Source organism: Fibroporia radiculosa, assembly GCF_000313525.1.
Source record: "Fibroporia radiculosa TFFH 294 genomic supercontigs, scaffold3160, whole genome shotgun sequence".
Taxonomy (NCBI): Eukaryota; Fungi; Basidiomycota; class Agaricomycetes; order Polyporales; family Fibroporiaceae; genus Fibroporia; species Fibroporia radiculosa.
Genome location: NW_012133375.1, coordinates 45,068 through 59,769, shown reverse-complemented (window position 1 = coordinate 59,769; position 14,702 = coordinate 45,068). Strand labels below are relative to the sequence as shown.

The 14,702-nt window shown below is 50.9% G+C and overlaps 6 protein-coding genes across 6 annotated transcripts; 2 read left to right on the top strand and 4 right to left on the bottom strand.

Moving 5' to 3' along the window:
- Positions 1-195: 195 nt before the first annotated feature.
- On the bottom strand, positions 196-643 carry FIBRA_04457 (uncharacterized protein; the record flags this gene model as incomplete). The annotated part of the gene is made up of 3 exons (XM_012326255.1): positions 196-275; positions 326-545; positions 599-643. 3 exons carry the CDS (start codon positions 641-643, stop codon positions 196-198), a joined length of 345 nt encoding a protein of 114 aa, XP_012181645.1.
- A 410-nt stretch (positions 644-1,053) lies between these two features.
- On the bottom strand, positions 1,054-3,556 carry FIBRA_04456 (uncharacterized protein; the record flags this gene model as incomplete). Its single annotated transcript, XM_012326254.1, has 7 exons — positions 1,054-1,139; positions 1,201-1,279; positions 1,338-1,593; positions 1,650-1,751; positions 1,803-2,659; positions 2,714-2,910; positions 2,962-3,556. The coding sequence occupies 7 exons, from the start codon at positions 3,554-3,556 to the stop codon at positions 1,054-1,056; spliced, it is 2,172 nt and encodes a 723-aa protein (XP_012181644.1).
- A 337-nt stretch (positions 3,557-3,893) lies between these two features.
- On the top strand, positions 3,894-5,397 carry FIBRA_04455 (uncharacterized protein; the record flags this gene model as incomplete). The annotated part of the gene is made up of 5 exons (XM_012326253.1): positions 3,894-3,900; positions 3,957-4,034; positions 4,095-4,138; positions 4,190-4,695; positions 4,749-5,397. 5 exons carry the CDS (start codon positions 3,894-3,896, stop codon positions 5,395-5,397), a joined length of 1,284 nt encoding a protein of 427 aa, XP_012181643.1.
- A 359-nt stretch (positions 5,398-5,756) lies between these two features.
- On the bottom strand, positions 5,757-8,054 carry FIBRA_04454 (uncharacterized protein; the record flags this gene model as incomplete). Its single annotated transcript, XM_012326252.1, has 17 exons — positions 5,757-5,800; positions 5,861-5,890; positions 5,944-5,979; positions 6,044-6,074; positions 6,133-6,170; positions 6,226-6,262; positions 6,317-6,358; positions 6,415-6,526; positions 6,582-6,707; positions 6,778-6,856; positions 6,921-7,037; positions 7,088-7,329; positions 7,388-7,590; positions 7,642-7,716; positions 7,766-7,804; positions 7,854-7,913; positions 7,977-8,054. 17 exons carry the CDS (start codon positions 8,052-8,054, stop codon positions 5,757-5,759), a joined length of 1,389 nt encoding a protein of 462 aa, XP_012181642.1.
- Positions 8,055-8,628: 574 nt separating this feature from the next.
- Positions 8,629-9,541, top strand: FIBRA_04453 (uncharacterized protein; the record flags this gene model as incomplete). Its single annotated transcript, XM_012326251.1, has 4 exons — positions 8,629-8,719; positions 8,781-9,173; positions 9,225-9,457; positions 9,512-9,541. 4 exons carry the CDS (start codon positions 8,629-8,631, stop codon positions 9,539-9,541), a joined length of 747 nt encoding a protein of 248 aa, XP_012181641.1.
- A 199-nt stretch (positions 9,542-9,740) lies between these two features.
- FIBRA_04452 (uncharacterized protein) lies at positions 9,741-14,333 on the bottom strand (the record flags this gene model as incomplete). The annotated part of the gene is made up of 22 exons (XM_012326250.1): positions 9,741-9,859; positions 9,911-10,040; positions 10,097-10,213; positions 10,265-10,723; positions 10,779-10,941; positions 10,990-11,099; positions 11,147-11,323; positions 11,350-11,462; positions 11,516-11,765; positions 11,819-11,901; positions 11,953-12,349; positions 12,403-12,617; positions 12,670-12,778; positions 12,830-12,942; positions 13,004-13,106; positions 13,154-13,262; positions 13,316-13,502; positions 13,552-13,721; positions 13,783-13,924; positions 13,990-14,071; positions 14,128-14,160; positions 14,235-14,333. 22 exons carry the CDS (start codon positions 14,331-14,333, stop codon positions 9,741-9,743), a joined length of 3,480 nt encoding a protein of 1,159 aa, XP_012181640.1.
- Between the last annotated feature and the right edge of the window lie 369 nt (positions 14,334-14,702).

Genomic DNA, 14,702 nt, shown 5'->3' with positions numbered 1-14,702 from the left:
CCCCCGCCGTAGATTACCTGATTCTTCATCATATCTGCACGAGCGGCGGTAGCTTTCGCTTCGTCGATCCAGTCGGGCTGAAACCAATCATCGTGGGGAATAAGACCAAACTCAATGGGCGCATTTGTCAACACCCTGACTCGGCTGAAAGGTAGGCTTGATCAAACCCGTGCAACCGCAGATCTCAGGGCCCACTCACTGTTTGAACTCTTCACTAAACGGCTCCTCATTGAGGAAGACATACGGGTAGTTGTAGTGCTTGTTGAAACGGTCCTCTGAGAGCAACTCAGTGCCGCATCGGTCACTATACAACCACTTAACTCACCCATCTGTTTCATGCTACTAACAATCCCAGATAGGTCCGCGTTCCGTGCAAGGAGAACAAAGGTGGCATTGGCACGCGTGCTGTTCCTGAGGCCATAATCGTAGTACGTTGGAGGTGTCTTCGGTGGTGCTGTTTCCTTGTACATTCCGGTGATACGAGATAATGAGGTAGCCTTGTTGTAGTCCTCATGAGAGAAGCTGAGGATGAAGTGAAGACTAACCTGCTCCTTGGCATTAGCGAGCGACACATTGTGAAAAGGGAGTCACAACTGACGATGATGGCCAGCACCAAAAAAACATAGCGGATTGGCGTCATCATGTTGATGATGGGCCTTATTGCTCGGCCGACGCTACGTGTAGGGAGAAAGTGCTGAAACTGTAGGCGAGCTGAGCAGAGATGGGCGACCTGGTGACTGCGGGCTGACGGCGGGGAGCACAGGCTGAGCGCCTGTCTTCTGTTTCCGATTACATACGCTCATCTCGCGATCTGAGACTTTGTTCGGGCATTGCAGTCCACACTCAGTAATATAGAAAACGCGATGTAATACGACACGAAAGTATGCACGGCAGCGTTAGGCAATCCGACAACGAACAGAAAAGGAGAGTGGTTATATCGCTAGTAAGGAAAGTATCAACAATATGTGTAAATCTCGTTTGTCAATGAGAAGAATGGCACAAGAGTGCGCGACCCTGTTCGCCCTCAATATCCATCTCCAGCTGGACTCAGATTCAACGAGCTCCAATGACGGGGCCAGTCGGCACTGTATCCTCTAGACTTCTATGTGCCTGCAGATCTCGCAAAACGGTGGGATCGACTTCAAAACCAATTGAATTGGTCAGACGGCCACATAACACGCAAAGCAGACCGAGCCTTACCCGGAAGCGCACTCTTCCGCCTCGAGTGTAGACCTGTACCCCCTGGCGAATGCTCGATGCCTATTTCAGGGAAAGGACGCTATGGACACTAGCCGTCAACCCCACGGTTACGGCACATAATTGCCAGGCCCGCTCACATCTAGTCCTGGATCTGCCATCGGTACCCGCTCAATCCCAGACTCATCCAAATCACTAAGGGGTACCTCGGCGTCGATTGATACCGCGTTCAAGTCAATCGACAAGTCCACGATATCGGCATCGTCCACCGGTGGTGGTGGTGGCGTGGGCGGAATGTCCACAAATCCAATCGGTAATTTACCCCCGCAGTTCTTCATTGCCTTTTCCCGCAACTTCTGCCATTCCTCAAACCGTTCGACAGCATGTTGCCGTTCACTGTAAAGGCAGCGTTATACACCACAGGTAAGGATACACCACAAATGTTAACGCACTCGAGCTTGCGCTGCTTGTATTGTTGCATTGTATCATCGAAGAGATCAGGGTTGATCTCCATGAACAGTTTCAAGGCGTTGTACACCATGGCATGAATTGTGCTGTATTGTTTGTTTTAAGAATAAAATATTTTCTCGTTTAAAAAGACCCACCGATTCCAATGTGACCGTGAATTCGTGTACAATGCCGGAAAAACAATGGGCAGGATCACTGCCAAGTTATCGCTCATCAGGTTGACAATGTACTCGTTATTCCAGTACATGAGCGCGCGCTCGGCGACCTGGAAATGCTGGCTGTTGATGCACCGAGCGAGCTGTTGGAACAGCGGCATTTGGATCTTCTGGAATTCCGTTGGGTCGATAACGTCCAGAACTTCCTCCATCTCGCTGAGGAACATGACCTCCTTAGGGGAATTTACTTTCGGCCAGTACTTGAGTAGACCAAGTACGACCTCTTCCGCGAGCGAAGCATCCTTTTCCAGAAACTGTACCACACAGTATGCCAGCTGTGGGTGGTACATAGACAGGCTTTTCACCTTATGCAACGGAATCAGCACTCGCATCAGGAAAGTCTTGTGCTCTTCCTTCAGCGGTAATGCAAATCCATTGATAATGGATCCCAGGATCTCCAGTAATTCCGCAATTCCGTTGTGTCGTTCCGACTCGTAAATAAAGTGGAAGAACACGTTGTTGATGCTTCGTCGTATTGGTGCACGGAGATTGAGGAATTTACCATAAATCCGATGTAGTGTGGTTTTCAAAAAATCGCGCTCGCGGGGATCCTCCGAGTCAAACAGCTCGAGGAGATTTAGTACAAAGTTTTGATCGACGTACTTCTTGGCGAGGTTGGTGTTGAAATCCGGACTTTCAACAAATCGCAAGAAGAACTCGTATACAATCTTGAGATGGGGCCATGCAAGTTCCAGAACTGGCTCGTCTTCTTCCGGGTCGAAGGCATCTCCTGTGGGATTCACGGGAGGGGGTATAGAGCGGAAGAGGTTTGTTGCAAACTAATTCAAGCGGAATTACTCGGATAAAGCCCGCCTGACACAGATTACACGCACCATTTTGACTACCTCTGGGTATATAGATTCGGTGATCACACCGCGTTGTGTGGTAATATATTCCAACAGCTCATGCAAGGTTTGAGTCTTGATCTGTTTTCCCTTCAACTCTGAGTTGGCATCATTGAAGTCGAACAACACAGCACATTGATGCAGCTTCCTGATGAAAAGCTGTGGGCGCTCGCTAGGAGATATCTCTGCGTGCGAGTCGGTATGACAGCAAGAGACGTGGTGTGAGAGCTACTGACCCATGAATGGCGGAAGTCTCTCAATCTCAACCTTCTCCGTGACTATAAATCGACTGCTTCTCTGCTTCCGAGGGGGTTTGCCCACGATAGGGATCGTGTCTTTTGGTCCAGTGGGACGCAAACGATTTAAGTTGGTCCTCGGGGGTGTCAAGGGACCCCCAGCAGAGTCCATAATTAACGAATGTCGCTCAGACTGGTCGGCAGGGACATCGGGGCTGACCACAACGATAGGCGGGGCAGGAGACGCCCTGTCTGGTGTAGTGTACCGACGATCGTTGTTGGGGGGAGACACGGATGAGGCAGAGGAACGGTTGGAAGAGCCATTCGCGGAGGAAAGTGAGTGGTTGCTGGGGTTATTGATATGATTGAGGCTAGCAACGGCAGAAGGGTGGGGCAAGGGCTTGGTGCTGTTAGGAGGAGGCGGGGGTGGAGAGGCGTTAGCAATAGCGGTAGCAGACGGCTTGGGGTCCTTGTTCTTAGACGACGCTGAATCTTGCGATTTAGCCCTAAGCTGCGGGGCAACGGGGATGGTTAGGGCAACGTGCTGGAGGTCGAGCGAAGAAGTACTGACCAAGGTCTTCTTGAGGCCCTTCATGGCGAGCAGCTTGCGGGGGCAAGTCCCTGACCTCTAAGTTGGAGAGCTGAAGAAAATATGTAGGAAAGGAAGGAGAGACAAACGGCGACACTGTCGAAAGCGTCGCTGCCGCTGCCAGAATCGATGAAGCTGCGAGGTGAGCGGGTGTGACGTTTGTCACGCGTGACGAGAACGCATTGTTGCCATTTCTGGAGTGGTCAGTTACTGCCATCCGGCGGTTGTAAAGTCTGGAACTAACTTAAGCAGCGCAGCATCTACTTCGCACCTCCTCCCTTCTCCAACGAGGCTATTTGGTCGACACCCACACCCTTCAATTCTCGAATTTTTCCCTGTGCCTATGGCCGGTATGATGTTTAGTTCGAATTGTGCGACACCGTCGATTGAGCACTCTTCTGTATAGCCATCTATACGGTCTACACCTCGCCGAACCATCCCCCCATCCCGAACCACCTCCCAACCCTCATCGTGACCCCGCATGGTGTGTCTCGACATTCTGCAGTTCTTTCTCAGCTAACATACGGATGCACTTCGTTATTAGGACAGCCATCCAACATTCTATATTCTTACCTCCATACCAACTTCGTGAGTCTTGTGACCGAAGCACCTAATGTTCGCTTATATGGAGCCTCATAGAACACCGAGAACTATCTCTTGACGCCTTCTCCGCAAGGGGACCTGTGCGTGGCCAAGTTATTCCCGCCGCGTCAGGGTGGGCCTGGTAAGGCCACTGCTTCCGATCCTGGCCACTCTACGACCTCTTCCTCGCGTGTTGTTCGCTGCGAAGCCTCTCGGAATCTCAAGTGGTCAATCACTAATACGGGCGTTCTGTCTCCTATTTACAAGCTTGCTCTCCCATCTCCCGACTCGGCAGATCTGCCACTATTCCAGATATCTAAACCCAATCCCAATGCTGCCTTTTGGAGCATGTTTTACTTCGCGTATGCAGGTCATAATATACCCCCAAAGCGAATCGAATTTGGGAAGATTATGAAGAACCCGCCGGGCCCGAATGGCGGTGGGACTCGCATCAGCATCACGGGCAAGACCCCCGAGGAGAAAGCGGTATGGCAGACTTTGGGCGAGGGTAATGAAGATTGTGTTGAGTGGGTGGTTCTTTGTGCCGCCCTGAATCTTCTCGAGTACGTGTCCAGGGTCTCTTCTGTTCTATGTCCGACCGAGCTGTTTCCCGCAGCGATGAGATTATCAAAGCAGCCGAGAAGAACCCGCCGCCACCGTCGGCGCCTGGTCCAATGCCCAATGGACATCCTCCCGCTGGCCCTGGAGGACGTCCTACTCCAGTCGCTCTGCGTGACCCCGGTCCTACGCAACCTGTCGGCCCAGGGCAGCCCATGCGTTCCAATACTATGCCTCCCAGTACCAATGCCATGCCTCCCAATAACGCACCCCCAAATATTCAGCAACATCAGCAACACCACCAATACCAGCAGCCCCAACAACACCCGCAACACCAACAACACCAGCAGCACCAACAACACCATCATCAACAACCACCAATGCGTGGGCCACCGCCCGGCTCGCACGGACCTGCTCCTCCCGCCGCCCTCGTACCAGGCGCAGGCAGGGGAGGTCCACCCCCTGGTCCCCATGGATATCCCCAGCAAGGTCCCCCCCGCGGACTTGGTTTCGGCGGCGCTCCTCCCCCACAAGGATACGGTCCTGGCACTGGTCAGGGCTATCCCCCAGCAGGTCCAGGACAGCCGCGACCTGGTCCACCCGGACAGCCCGGCATGTATCCCCCTGGTGGGGCATACCCGCAACCTGGCCCCGGCCGTCCAGGCATACCCCCGCAGTTGCAGGCTCAGGCTCCCAGACGGTTTTAGCACGACCCGATGGCCAAGCTTCTGATAGTGATACACTCGCTCGGTTGTAGAGTATCGAACATTTCTGTGCGGGGTCAAGTCATTGGGCAGATGCGTGAGCGGTGCTGCCATCCTATGATACCTTTCAATCGCGCTTGCAGCGCGCTTTTCTCCATCTTCTTTAACTGGTTTGGTTGCATGCTCTTCATCTCAGCCGTCCTTTCTCTTTTGCTCTTCGTTTCTCAGTCTCAGTGAATATTGATATGGTGTAGACTCAGCGCATTGGTAAAGTGATTGTTGTACATACATATGGGCACCTAGGCTCAGCCCAACATTCCACACATACACCCTTGCCACTGCGTATACCATTAATATAGGTCTCATGAACTCTTGATGAGTCCTTCGATCGCATCCATGGACAAAGCTGCAAAATTCGTGAGTCACATCTTGATATCAAAAACGGAGAGATAGTTTGGACGCTAACATTTTGGTCGCTCGAGCGGGAGGCCAAGAGCTGACAAGTATAATCAGTCCCATGTCGTCGTATGGGGAAAGCCGTATATATACCTCTGGCCCAAACGATCTGCGTCAGGGCGCCCAATGCTAGTGACGGCGAATAGCGGAGAGGTTGAGCCTTGCCGTCCGGCATCCCAGACCACGCACATACCTCTGGAAACGCCGAAGATAACGGTGTAGTACTGGGAAAATGGTTATTCATTCAGCCCGGAGACAAGGCAAAGGCGCACTACTGCTCACCTTGAACTGCGTAAGGCCATAGTGGTACAGGACGCAACCTGCGTGCCGTCAGCGTGTCAGGATTGAGCGAAGACATTAAATCAAAACACGTACCGGAAGCAGCATCGACGTTAGGGAATGGGTTCTTCGTCTGCGAGTGTAACACGTCAGCCCGGGGGGGACTCACAGAGATAATTGAACCAACCTTGCCGTGCTCTTTCAGGATGGCCGGAGCAACATCATATGTCTATGTATGCTAATGGTCCAATATCACTGCTCGCATGCAAACCAAATAGAATTTACCTTCTTTACCAACTGGATGACAGGGTCCTTCAATAGCTCAGGGCGAGTCTCGCAGAATTGCTGCAGAGCAATGAAGCGAGGGTCGGGGTTCCTCAGTACACCGTGCCCATAACTGAGGTAAGTATTTAATCACAATCTGTACTCAATCAATAGAGTATGACACATACCCAGGGACAACCTGGCCACTTTTCAGAGTGCGCCAGAGGAACTCTTTGATGTGTTCGTGCGTAACATTATCGCCGATCTCCTTCTGCATGTTCATCTGCCATCTGAGCACCTCCTGGTTTGCCAGTCTGTCGCGATCACGTGTCATTAATGCATACTTGACGGACGCGAAAGCACGCGTGCAGGAGAGAGATTTACCCGTGCAGAGGGCCTGCAAGTGCAAACAGTGCAGCAGAATACGATAAGTATGGATCAGAGAGCGTAGAAGCGACAAGGTCTAATTGAGAGATTGTAATAGATCAGTCACCCAGAGAAACCACGACACGCTAGAATGAACTGACGAGCGGTATGAGCGGACGCGTTTCCGCCTTCATGGTCGCCATGTAAAGCGATGTAAAGCCGAAGGTATTCGGTCAGATCATGATTATTTCCATATCCAAGCATGTTGACGTAGTTTCCTGGTCGTGTATCAGTCAGACTGCTTGTACGCGTTGTTGGGCGGACTGACCAACAAGGTCCAGATCCTTGTTAATGTTCGGAATAGGTTGCCCAGGCTTGTACACGTTGCGGTAGATGCGCGCAGCGAGAGCTGGGAGGCGTGCCAGGAGATTGAGACTGTCTTCCAAAGCATATACCCAGTACTCGCTCTTTTTGATGCCGCGCTCATATGCAGCCGCAAAGGCACTCTCCTGGTTAAGAGCCGCAACACCCATACCGAGCTGTGTCATGGGATGTAATGTCTGCGGAAGCCTTATCGGGAGGTAAGACATGAGACCTATACTTTCAGGGTTCTGAGTGCAGATCTCACGAGTCAATAAGCTTGACGATGTAATCGGGCAACTCGCCCTTCTCCGCAAGTTGACGGGAGAGCTGACGCGTCTCAGCTTCGGTGGGAATCTTTCCAGTGAGAAGGAGCCAAAGCATGCTCTCTGCGATGATCTCCTTGCCGCCCTGAGCTGCAGGCAACACCTTTTGGCAATCGGGGATGGACAGCCCATGGAAGCGGATACCCTGCGCGACATGGGATGAGACAACGGACACAACGAATTCACGCCGAATTACCTCCATCGGATCGAGAACAGAAGCCTCCCAGAGCATAGACTTCAAGCCACGCATGCCACCAATGATTTGCTCAACCTATTCACAATGAATGAAGTGAGCCGGGACAACATTCGGTATACATCACCTTGACATCTCCAATGACTGCCTGTCCATGTTCCGCTTTCTAAAAGCAATATTAGCACAAGGTATGTGTCAAGCGATGCCGGACCCACAAGCTGCTTCAGGCGCGCTTGTTTGTGCGGAATGACGTCCTCGAGTGCCTCCCTTATAGTCTACGGCGCCGCAAGTTGTCAGCACACGTGGGTCATTTGTCGGAAGAAGAGATGTGCACGGACTGTAGTAGAAGCGAGGCGCTGCTGGTGGGCGAATCCCCTTGAGAAAGACTTCGCTATGGCGGAACCGCGTCTGAACATGTTGCTGAAGTAACTGCTAGCGAAGGAGAATGTGGGGGCGGGGGAAGGGGTAATGTGCGGAGGTAGAGTGGGTATAGAACGACCGGCAAATGATTGTTGGGGAGGTCAGGAGGGACTTGGCTGTCGCGCTTGATGCGGGATCCAGTCGTCGGCCCACGTCGGATGCGACTCGGGTGCGACTTTGGCACCGGCGAGTATCGGTCTTCTTCCTCCCGGTCTCGTGACTTTGGGCGCATCACCGACGCTTCCTCATTTAGGACCAGCGGCGGGAGAGATCGAAGCATGTGTCTCAGATCCGATCTGAAACACCATACGCGAGCCACAACCACTCAGCCCTGCGGCTTATTTCCACTCAGCCTCGAGACATTGCGATTTAAAGAAATAGCTGCAGTGAATTCGATCGCACGAGGATCAAAGTATGTGAGAAAATAGCCCGAGCGATGGGCGGATTCGCTCAGAAACGCCAGCTGAGGCGTCTCCGAACAGTAGCACCATTGCGTCCCGATATGGAAATTGAACACGGGATTACCACTGCCAGCACAACAACCTTACTGTTTCATTCTTCCCTCTCGTCATGGCGTCTGTCGTGGTCCCCGTCTTATACGTCTTCATCGTATTTGGCAGTCTCTTCGTGTTCAGCTCCTTTTACAGGCGACGCAACGCAAGTATGAATCTCTGCCCTCTCGTCCTTACAGGGACACGCTGACGTGTAATTTCCCCCAAAAGGCAAAGTCTACGAACCCTACTTCCCCCCGCATCGCGAGCGGGATGTCTATGTCTCGCTTCTGCAAAAGACAGACCCTCCGGCGTCCGACGCACTTCTCAAAGCTGCCCTTGTCCGCCGTGCCGTGACAAACGTCACTCGCATCATCAGAATCAGAGAAGACAAGCCTGCCCTCCAGATTCTCCTTCAGAAAGGTTCTATTGGTGACGACCTATGGAATAGCTTGCTGGCAGCGGAAAAGGAACTAGAGGCAGAAGTTCTGGAGGTTATGACGGAGGCGAATGCGTACGTGGAGGGTTGGGGCCAGATCATCTTCCAGACTGCTACGGAGATGATGCATAACGAGAAGATGCGACAGCTCGTCGAACAGATCCCTGTCATGCGCCAAGCAAGAGGTTCGTAGTGTTCACTTATGAATCCGCGAACTGATTTCATGTCGGCTTCAGAACGAAAATATGGTCGCACGTCGAGGGCTTCCCAGATGGCTGCGCCTCAAACACCCTCGATTCCTGTCTCTGCTTCTCTTCACAAGCCTACTTCTCCGGTACCTCCGGAGACCCCAGTTTCTGCTCAGTTTACCAATGGATTAGCACCCCCCCTCAGTGCAGGCGCTGAGAGCGCATTCAGTGATAGTGAAAGCCCATCGTCTCCTGCTTCTCCTCGTTCGCCTCCAAAATCGGTAAGGCGTTCTTGCGCATTTCACCGTTCTCGACCGACTTACAATTCACTCCAGCCGTCCAAAAAGATGAAAAAGCGCAAGTAGATATACAATCATTATTCCTCTTTGTGTTCGCAGTAGTCGTATCACAACATGACCGAGGGCTGCATGGGCTCTCGTCTATGAGGGTCATATACAGTTCAATATGGAAAGTGAGGATACATGAGATGAGAACAGAGCCGACCGAAAAACCAGGCAATCCAGAGTACCGATCCATCACAGAGCTAGGCAGGGAAAGTCCGCATCAGCCTCTGATGACGATCGCCTTCTCTCCTGCTCCTACTCTTGTCCTGCCTGACTTATCAACATGGTCGAGGCCAAGGACGTCTTCTGGAGCGAACTTGTGGTCGTAAATTGTATCGTCTAGAGCGCAAATTAGGATCAGCGTTCGGCCCTCGTTGTTAAAACACTTACCGTCTTCGATATACGATGGTTGTTTGAATGTTGCGACTTGGATGAGAGCGAAGCGATACTTGGTGAATTCCTTGTCCGAAACGCCTATTCGTGCTTGTAGACGCTTCTTCGTCTCCGAAAACTTCTCGTTCTGTAAGACGATAAGCATTGACGATCATATCAAGAACGGTAACGAAATAGACATACCGGTTTCACAACGAAGCGGAATGGCACCCCATGCGTCCGCGATACCTCTTTAGAGAAATGGAACACGCTGATCACTTTGTCCGCATCATCAGCTTCCAGTTCCTCGCTCGGAACTTCCTGTTGTAGACAATGAGGTTAATGCAAAAGGCAGAACAGATGAGATATGACCTCCGCAAACAGTTCGACCGGATCGGGAATGTTGCCGATCATCTCAGACCCAGTGAATTCCTTCTGTGTCTTGCCGTCTTTCGCAACTTCGAATACTCTAATCTTGCCCGTACCGCTAGTGGTCAGCTTAACCTGCTTAGCAAGGTGATCCGCAAGGTCATGGACCATGCTTGTCTTAGGAAGTAGAAACGGATGCGTCGACTCCTCCTTGTTGTGGATACCCGTCCAGGTGACCTTGAGACTCCGCTTGGTCTCCAACTCGACAATGCTCACGTCGAGCTTCTCATAGAGAATTACTGTCGTTTGTGGGTTGACATACGATGGAGAAATAATCTCTGATACGCTTGGATTCAACGATCGTTTCAGGACAGATTTTGGCGTCCCGTTTGTGGCGTGCGTGGTCGTAAAGCGAAGCTTGATTGGGTCATGTCTTAGGTACTCACCCACCTTCGCTGACATCTGGTAATACATGATCAGTTTGTGATACAATTGATGAATATTAGACAATGCGTACGGCATCATAGTTCTGTTTCTTACTGAGGACAAGGTTGAACTCTGGGTGGTCATGGCTTGGTTCCTCAGTCTTTGGCCGGAACATGACCATGACACGGTTTTGCAAGAAATCATAGAATTGTGTGGGATTTGAGTAAAGTCCTTGGCTCTCAAGATCGTGGATTCTGTAAGACATCAATATACTGCATACATCAATGATGGTGGATGCTTACTCCTTCTCGTTGGTCTCAACCTGGAAGCAAATAATGTCACCGTCCTGAATTTCACTTTGCGTGAAAGTCATTCTTGGTTTCATGAGCTCTATCATGCCGGGTTTGATTTCCTGTAGGCGTTTAGCAGCCAGCACTCGGAAGCAGGGATAACACCAACCTCATATAGCTTCAGCGGTGTCGTTGAGGTCCATCGCATACGCTCGTTGATGAGAGAAGCAAGATCACCGACTTTGCTACTCCGTTGTACGTGGACCTTACCAACACCGTACAAAGTCTGCTTCGTAGTATCAAAGTGCTTCAAGAAAACCATGATGGATCCTGAAGGAACATCCGGCTGGTCATGGATGAGCGATCAGGAACAGATCGCCAAAATGGAGACGACTGTGCCTTATTGGGATCAGGAATAACATCTAAATAGAGTCTCAAGTCATTCTGCTGCCTGACCGCCATGTTATTCCGGATGACCTCAACCGCTTGAAACCGTTTAGTCACAGGACGAACGTATGTCGAAAAACTGGACACATACTGAGACCAGGTTCATTCTCCGGGATGTGGGTGTCTGGTCGAACAGTTTTATTCTGCCGGTTAACCAACACCCACAACCGAATTTGACTCTCAGGATAGTTAAAATGTTGGGCAACACGGTTTTTGAACATGCTATATGTTTCGCTCTTGAGTACACGGAAAGTGGGCAAATCGGATGAGGGCCAGTTTCTCTCATCAAAAGTAGCCAAATCAAAGCCTTCATGATGGGCAAATGTTTCGTCCGTGATGACCTGCCATGAAAAATTCAGCTCCGGAACCGTTGACTGCGACTGGCCAGGACTACCTTCGCGGTGAGATACAAGTGTTGCTCTTCTCGCTCCCGCTTCTTGGCTTCGAGCTGTAGTCGCTCCTCATCAAGACGCTTCTCTGAATAGACTTTAGAGATCATGACGCATTAGTAAACGAGATTACACTCACTCAAGTGAGGCGGCGTGTCATCCTCTTTGAACGGCGCCAGCACTTCATTGATGGCCGATTCACGAATGTACACCAACATGTATGCATTCGTGAATCGCTTCAGAGCACGAACCTGGTTACGTTGCATGGGTGGTACCACGCCATTGAGCGCCTCGCCGCCGTAGTTCTCTTCCAGGACCTCGCGGTCTGTCACAGGAGTTACTCGATCATCATCAAACTTCAACCAACGCGTTTCACGGTCGGGCTTTATCAACGCGAAATAGTGGCCACCGTGCAGATCGCCTGAATGTACCAGCACACCATGCAACTTGTAAACCCAGGGTTCAGATCGATCCGCTGCTTCATCGAGGAATTCGTCAAGATCTATTTCGAAAGGGAATTCGTGACGATCATTGATCTGAAATCGGTCCATTTGAGTTCCAGAACGACTCCGCAGCATTCTGCACTTACCTTGACCATAGCATCCCGCTGTATATCATACTCAAATCGTTTGAGCTGCAGATGAAGAACAGGTGGGAAGGATTGGAATATTATGCCTTTCTTAGCCTCCTGTAGGCCAAGTCCTTCAGCTTGATATTTGTTCTCACCCTCCAAAGTCTCCACGGCTACATAGTCCTTGAAAGACTCGTACAGATTCTTCATCCCCTTGACGTTAAGCTGAAGGTCTGCGAAAACGCATCAGCTATCTTAAAGCGGAAGCGATGAAAGTCAATATACCATTGAACTCTTCGATTCTCGACGATTCGTAATCTACATTGACACACTTGATGTAACTCTTCATTTTACCAACAAAGAGCTTCTGCACGGCACCCTCCGCTGCTGTGCCCTGTCACTAGGTGTAAATATCGGAAGGTGTGAATTAGTGAGAGGGACACACTTTCATCTTACTCTCAAGCTTATCCTGTAGTACGCGGTTAAACTCTTGCACATCATGTTGGAGGAAGGAATCTAATGACTTCCATCCGAACGACTTCGTTAGCTCCGTGGTGCCTGTCATTATGCGAAAGGTTAGATACGCCCATATGCCAGTCTTCACGAATAAACTTCTCACCGACAGGTTGGTCTGACGTTTGCAAATGATAGAACACTCTCTGCAGTGCCAAGGGGACACTCTCCGTAGGGTGATCGTCTTCCGTAGGGATTTGATAAACAGCCTACTAAATAGTGAGGAAGCGCCCTGCTGACAAGCACTGCACTTTACCTTGCGAAAATATCTTGTGCAAAATAGCGACTGTAGCAAGGAGTTCATATAACATGTTGCACCTTGGTTCTTGAGCCCAACATAGCCTGTTTCCTTTTTGGAGTCGTAGCTGATCCGCCATCATCAACAGACGAGCATCAAGAAAGGAACGCAGGCGCTCACTTGACGAAGTTGTGCCATAAAACACCAGTCGGGTCCTCCAGTACGCGGACAAAGACACTCACGCTCGCCGACTCGTCTTCAATAGTTGGCCTAGTGTGACCCTCCTGAACACTGAATAGCTTGCGCAATTCGCTGAATCGTGTGAAGCCCCAGTCGCATTCCTCAGCGATAAAGCGATGGTGTGCATCTGCTCAGAAATTGTAAGAGCATCACCTAAAAGGCGCTTGAATACGTACGACTAACGGTGTATATTGTCGGATCATGTGGGTTAGAAATGACCAAAGCAAACTGTGCGCATGCGTGCCATCCCTCAGGCGCTCTCTTAGGATCAGCATAGTCGAGGTACACTGATACGGTATCATTTGGTGGAGCGTTGGAATTACCAAAAGGAAACAACAATATCCGCCTGCGAAATCGCATCATGAGGAGCGCGCACGACGCAGACGAGTACCATCAGGAGAACCAACCATTTGTGTCCACCACACTCAAACTCAGGACTGGTGATCTTCTTCTCCAGTTTTTTCCAATTTGTGAGTTTCCAAGTGAAAACCTTGAACTCCTTTATGTCGTGACCCAAGTCTGGCATATGCTTCGCGGCGAATGCAATGTCTATGGAGATAGCAGTGCCGAGACGGTTGACTCTCAGCGACGCCAAGATGCATTGGCTGACTTACGATCACGGACCGAGACGACCTCCTCCACTTCCATGGGCGGTCCCCCATTGGCTTTCTCGTCGAGGACGTCCATTGTATCGCTCTATGACGCACGCCTCGAGTTAGCTCCTCCGATGCCATATTAAACAGCATACGGACCATGACAAGCGGAGCGAAAGCAAAGGCGGGGAACTGGGTGCTCAGAAAAATGTACCAAGACGGTGCGTGAGAGTGGTGAAGCACGAAGACGGAACGATACCCTAGACGATGTCGATGAGCACCAGTCGCAGCTGTGTCTTGTCCGGAGAGAGCCGCTCCCAGACCGCTTGCCTCAGCAGTTCGTGGTAAATTTCCGCCTCAGTCATGTGCCGCACAAGGTATAAAAAGGATATCGATGCTCAGTGGCTAGTCTGCGGCTCTTGCATTCCACACTCGTTGCACTGGTGCTCTATGCCTCGCTTGAAATATGCTCGCACCTGCTTTCGTACTGGCCTGTTCCAAGTAAAGCTGCAGCACTATTGCTGAGGTGATTGCGAATGGTCCTCGCCCACACGATCCTTAAATTGTCTCGACAGGGAAGTACTACTTCCACCAGCTTCTCCGCTGTCTACTGTCGACTATGAGTCAAAGTCGTGTAAGAACAAGCCGTCGGGTTTTGGAGGCTACTTGTTCTCGTATTGGGATCAGGTAGTGAGGCGTGTCCTATTTCCTTACCTATTGGCATTGCTAAGGTG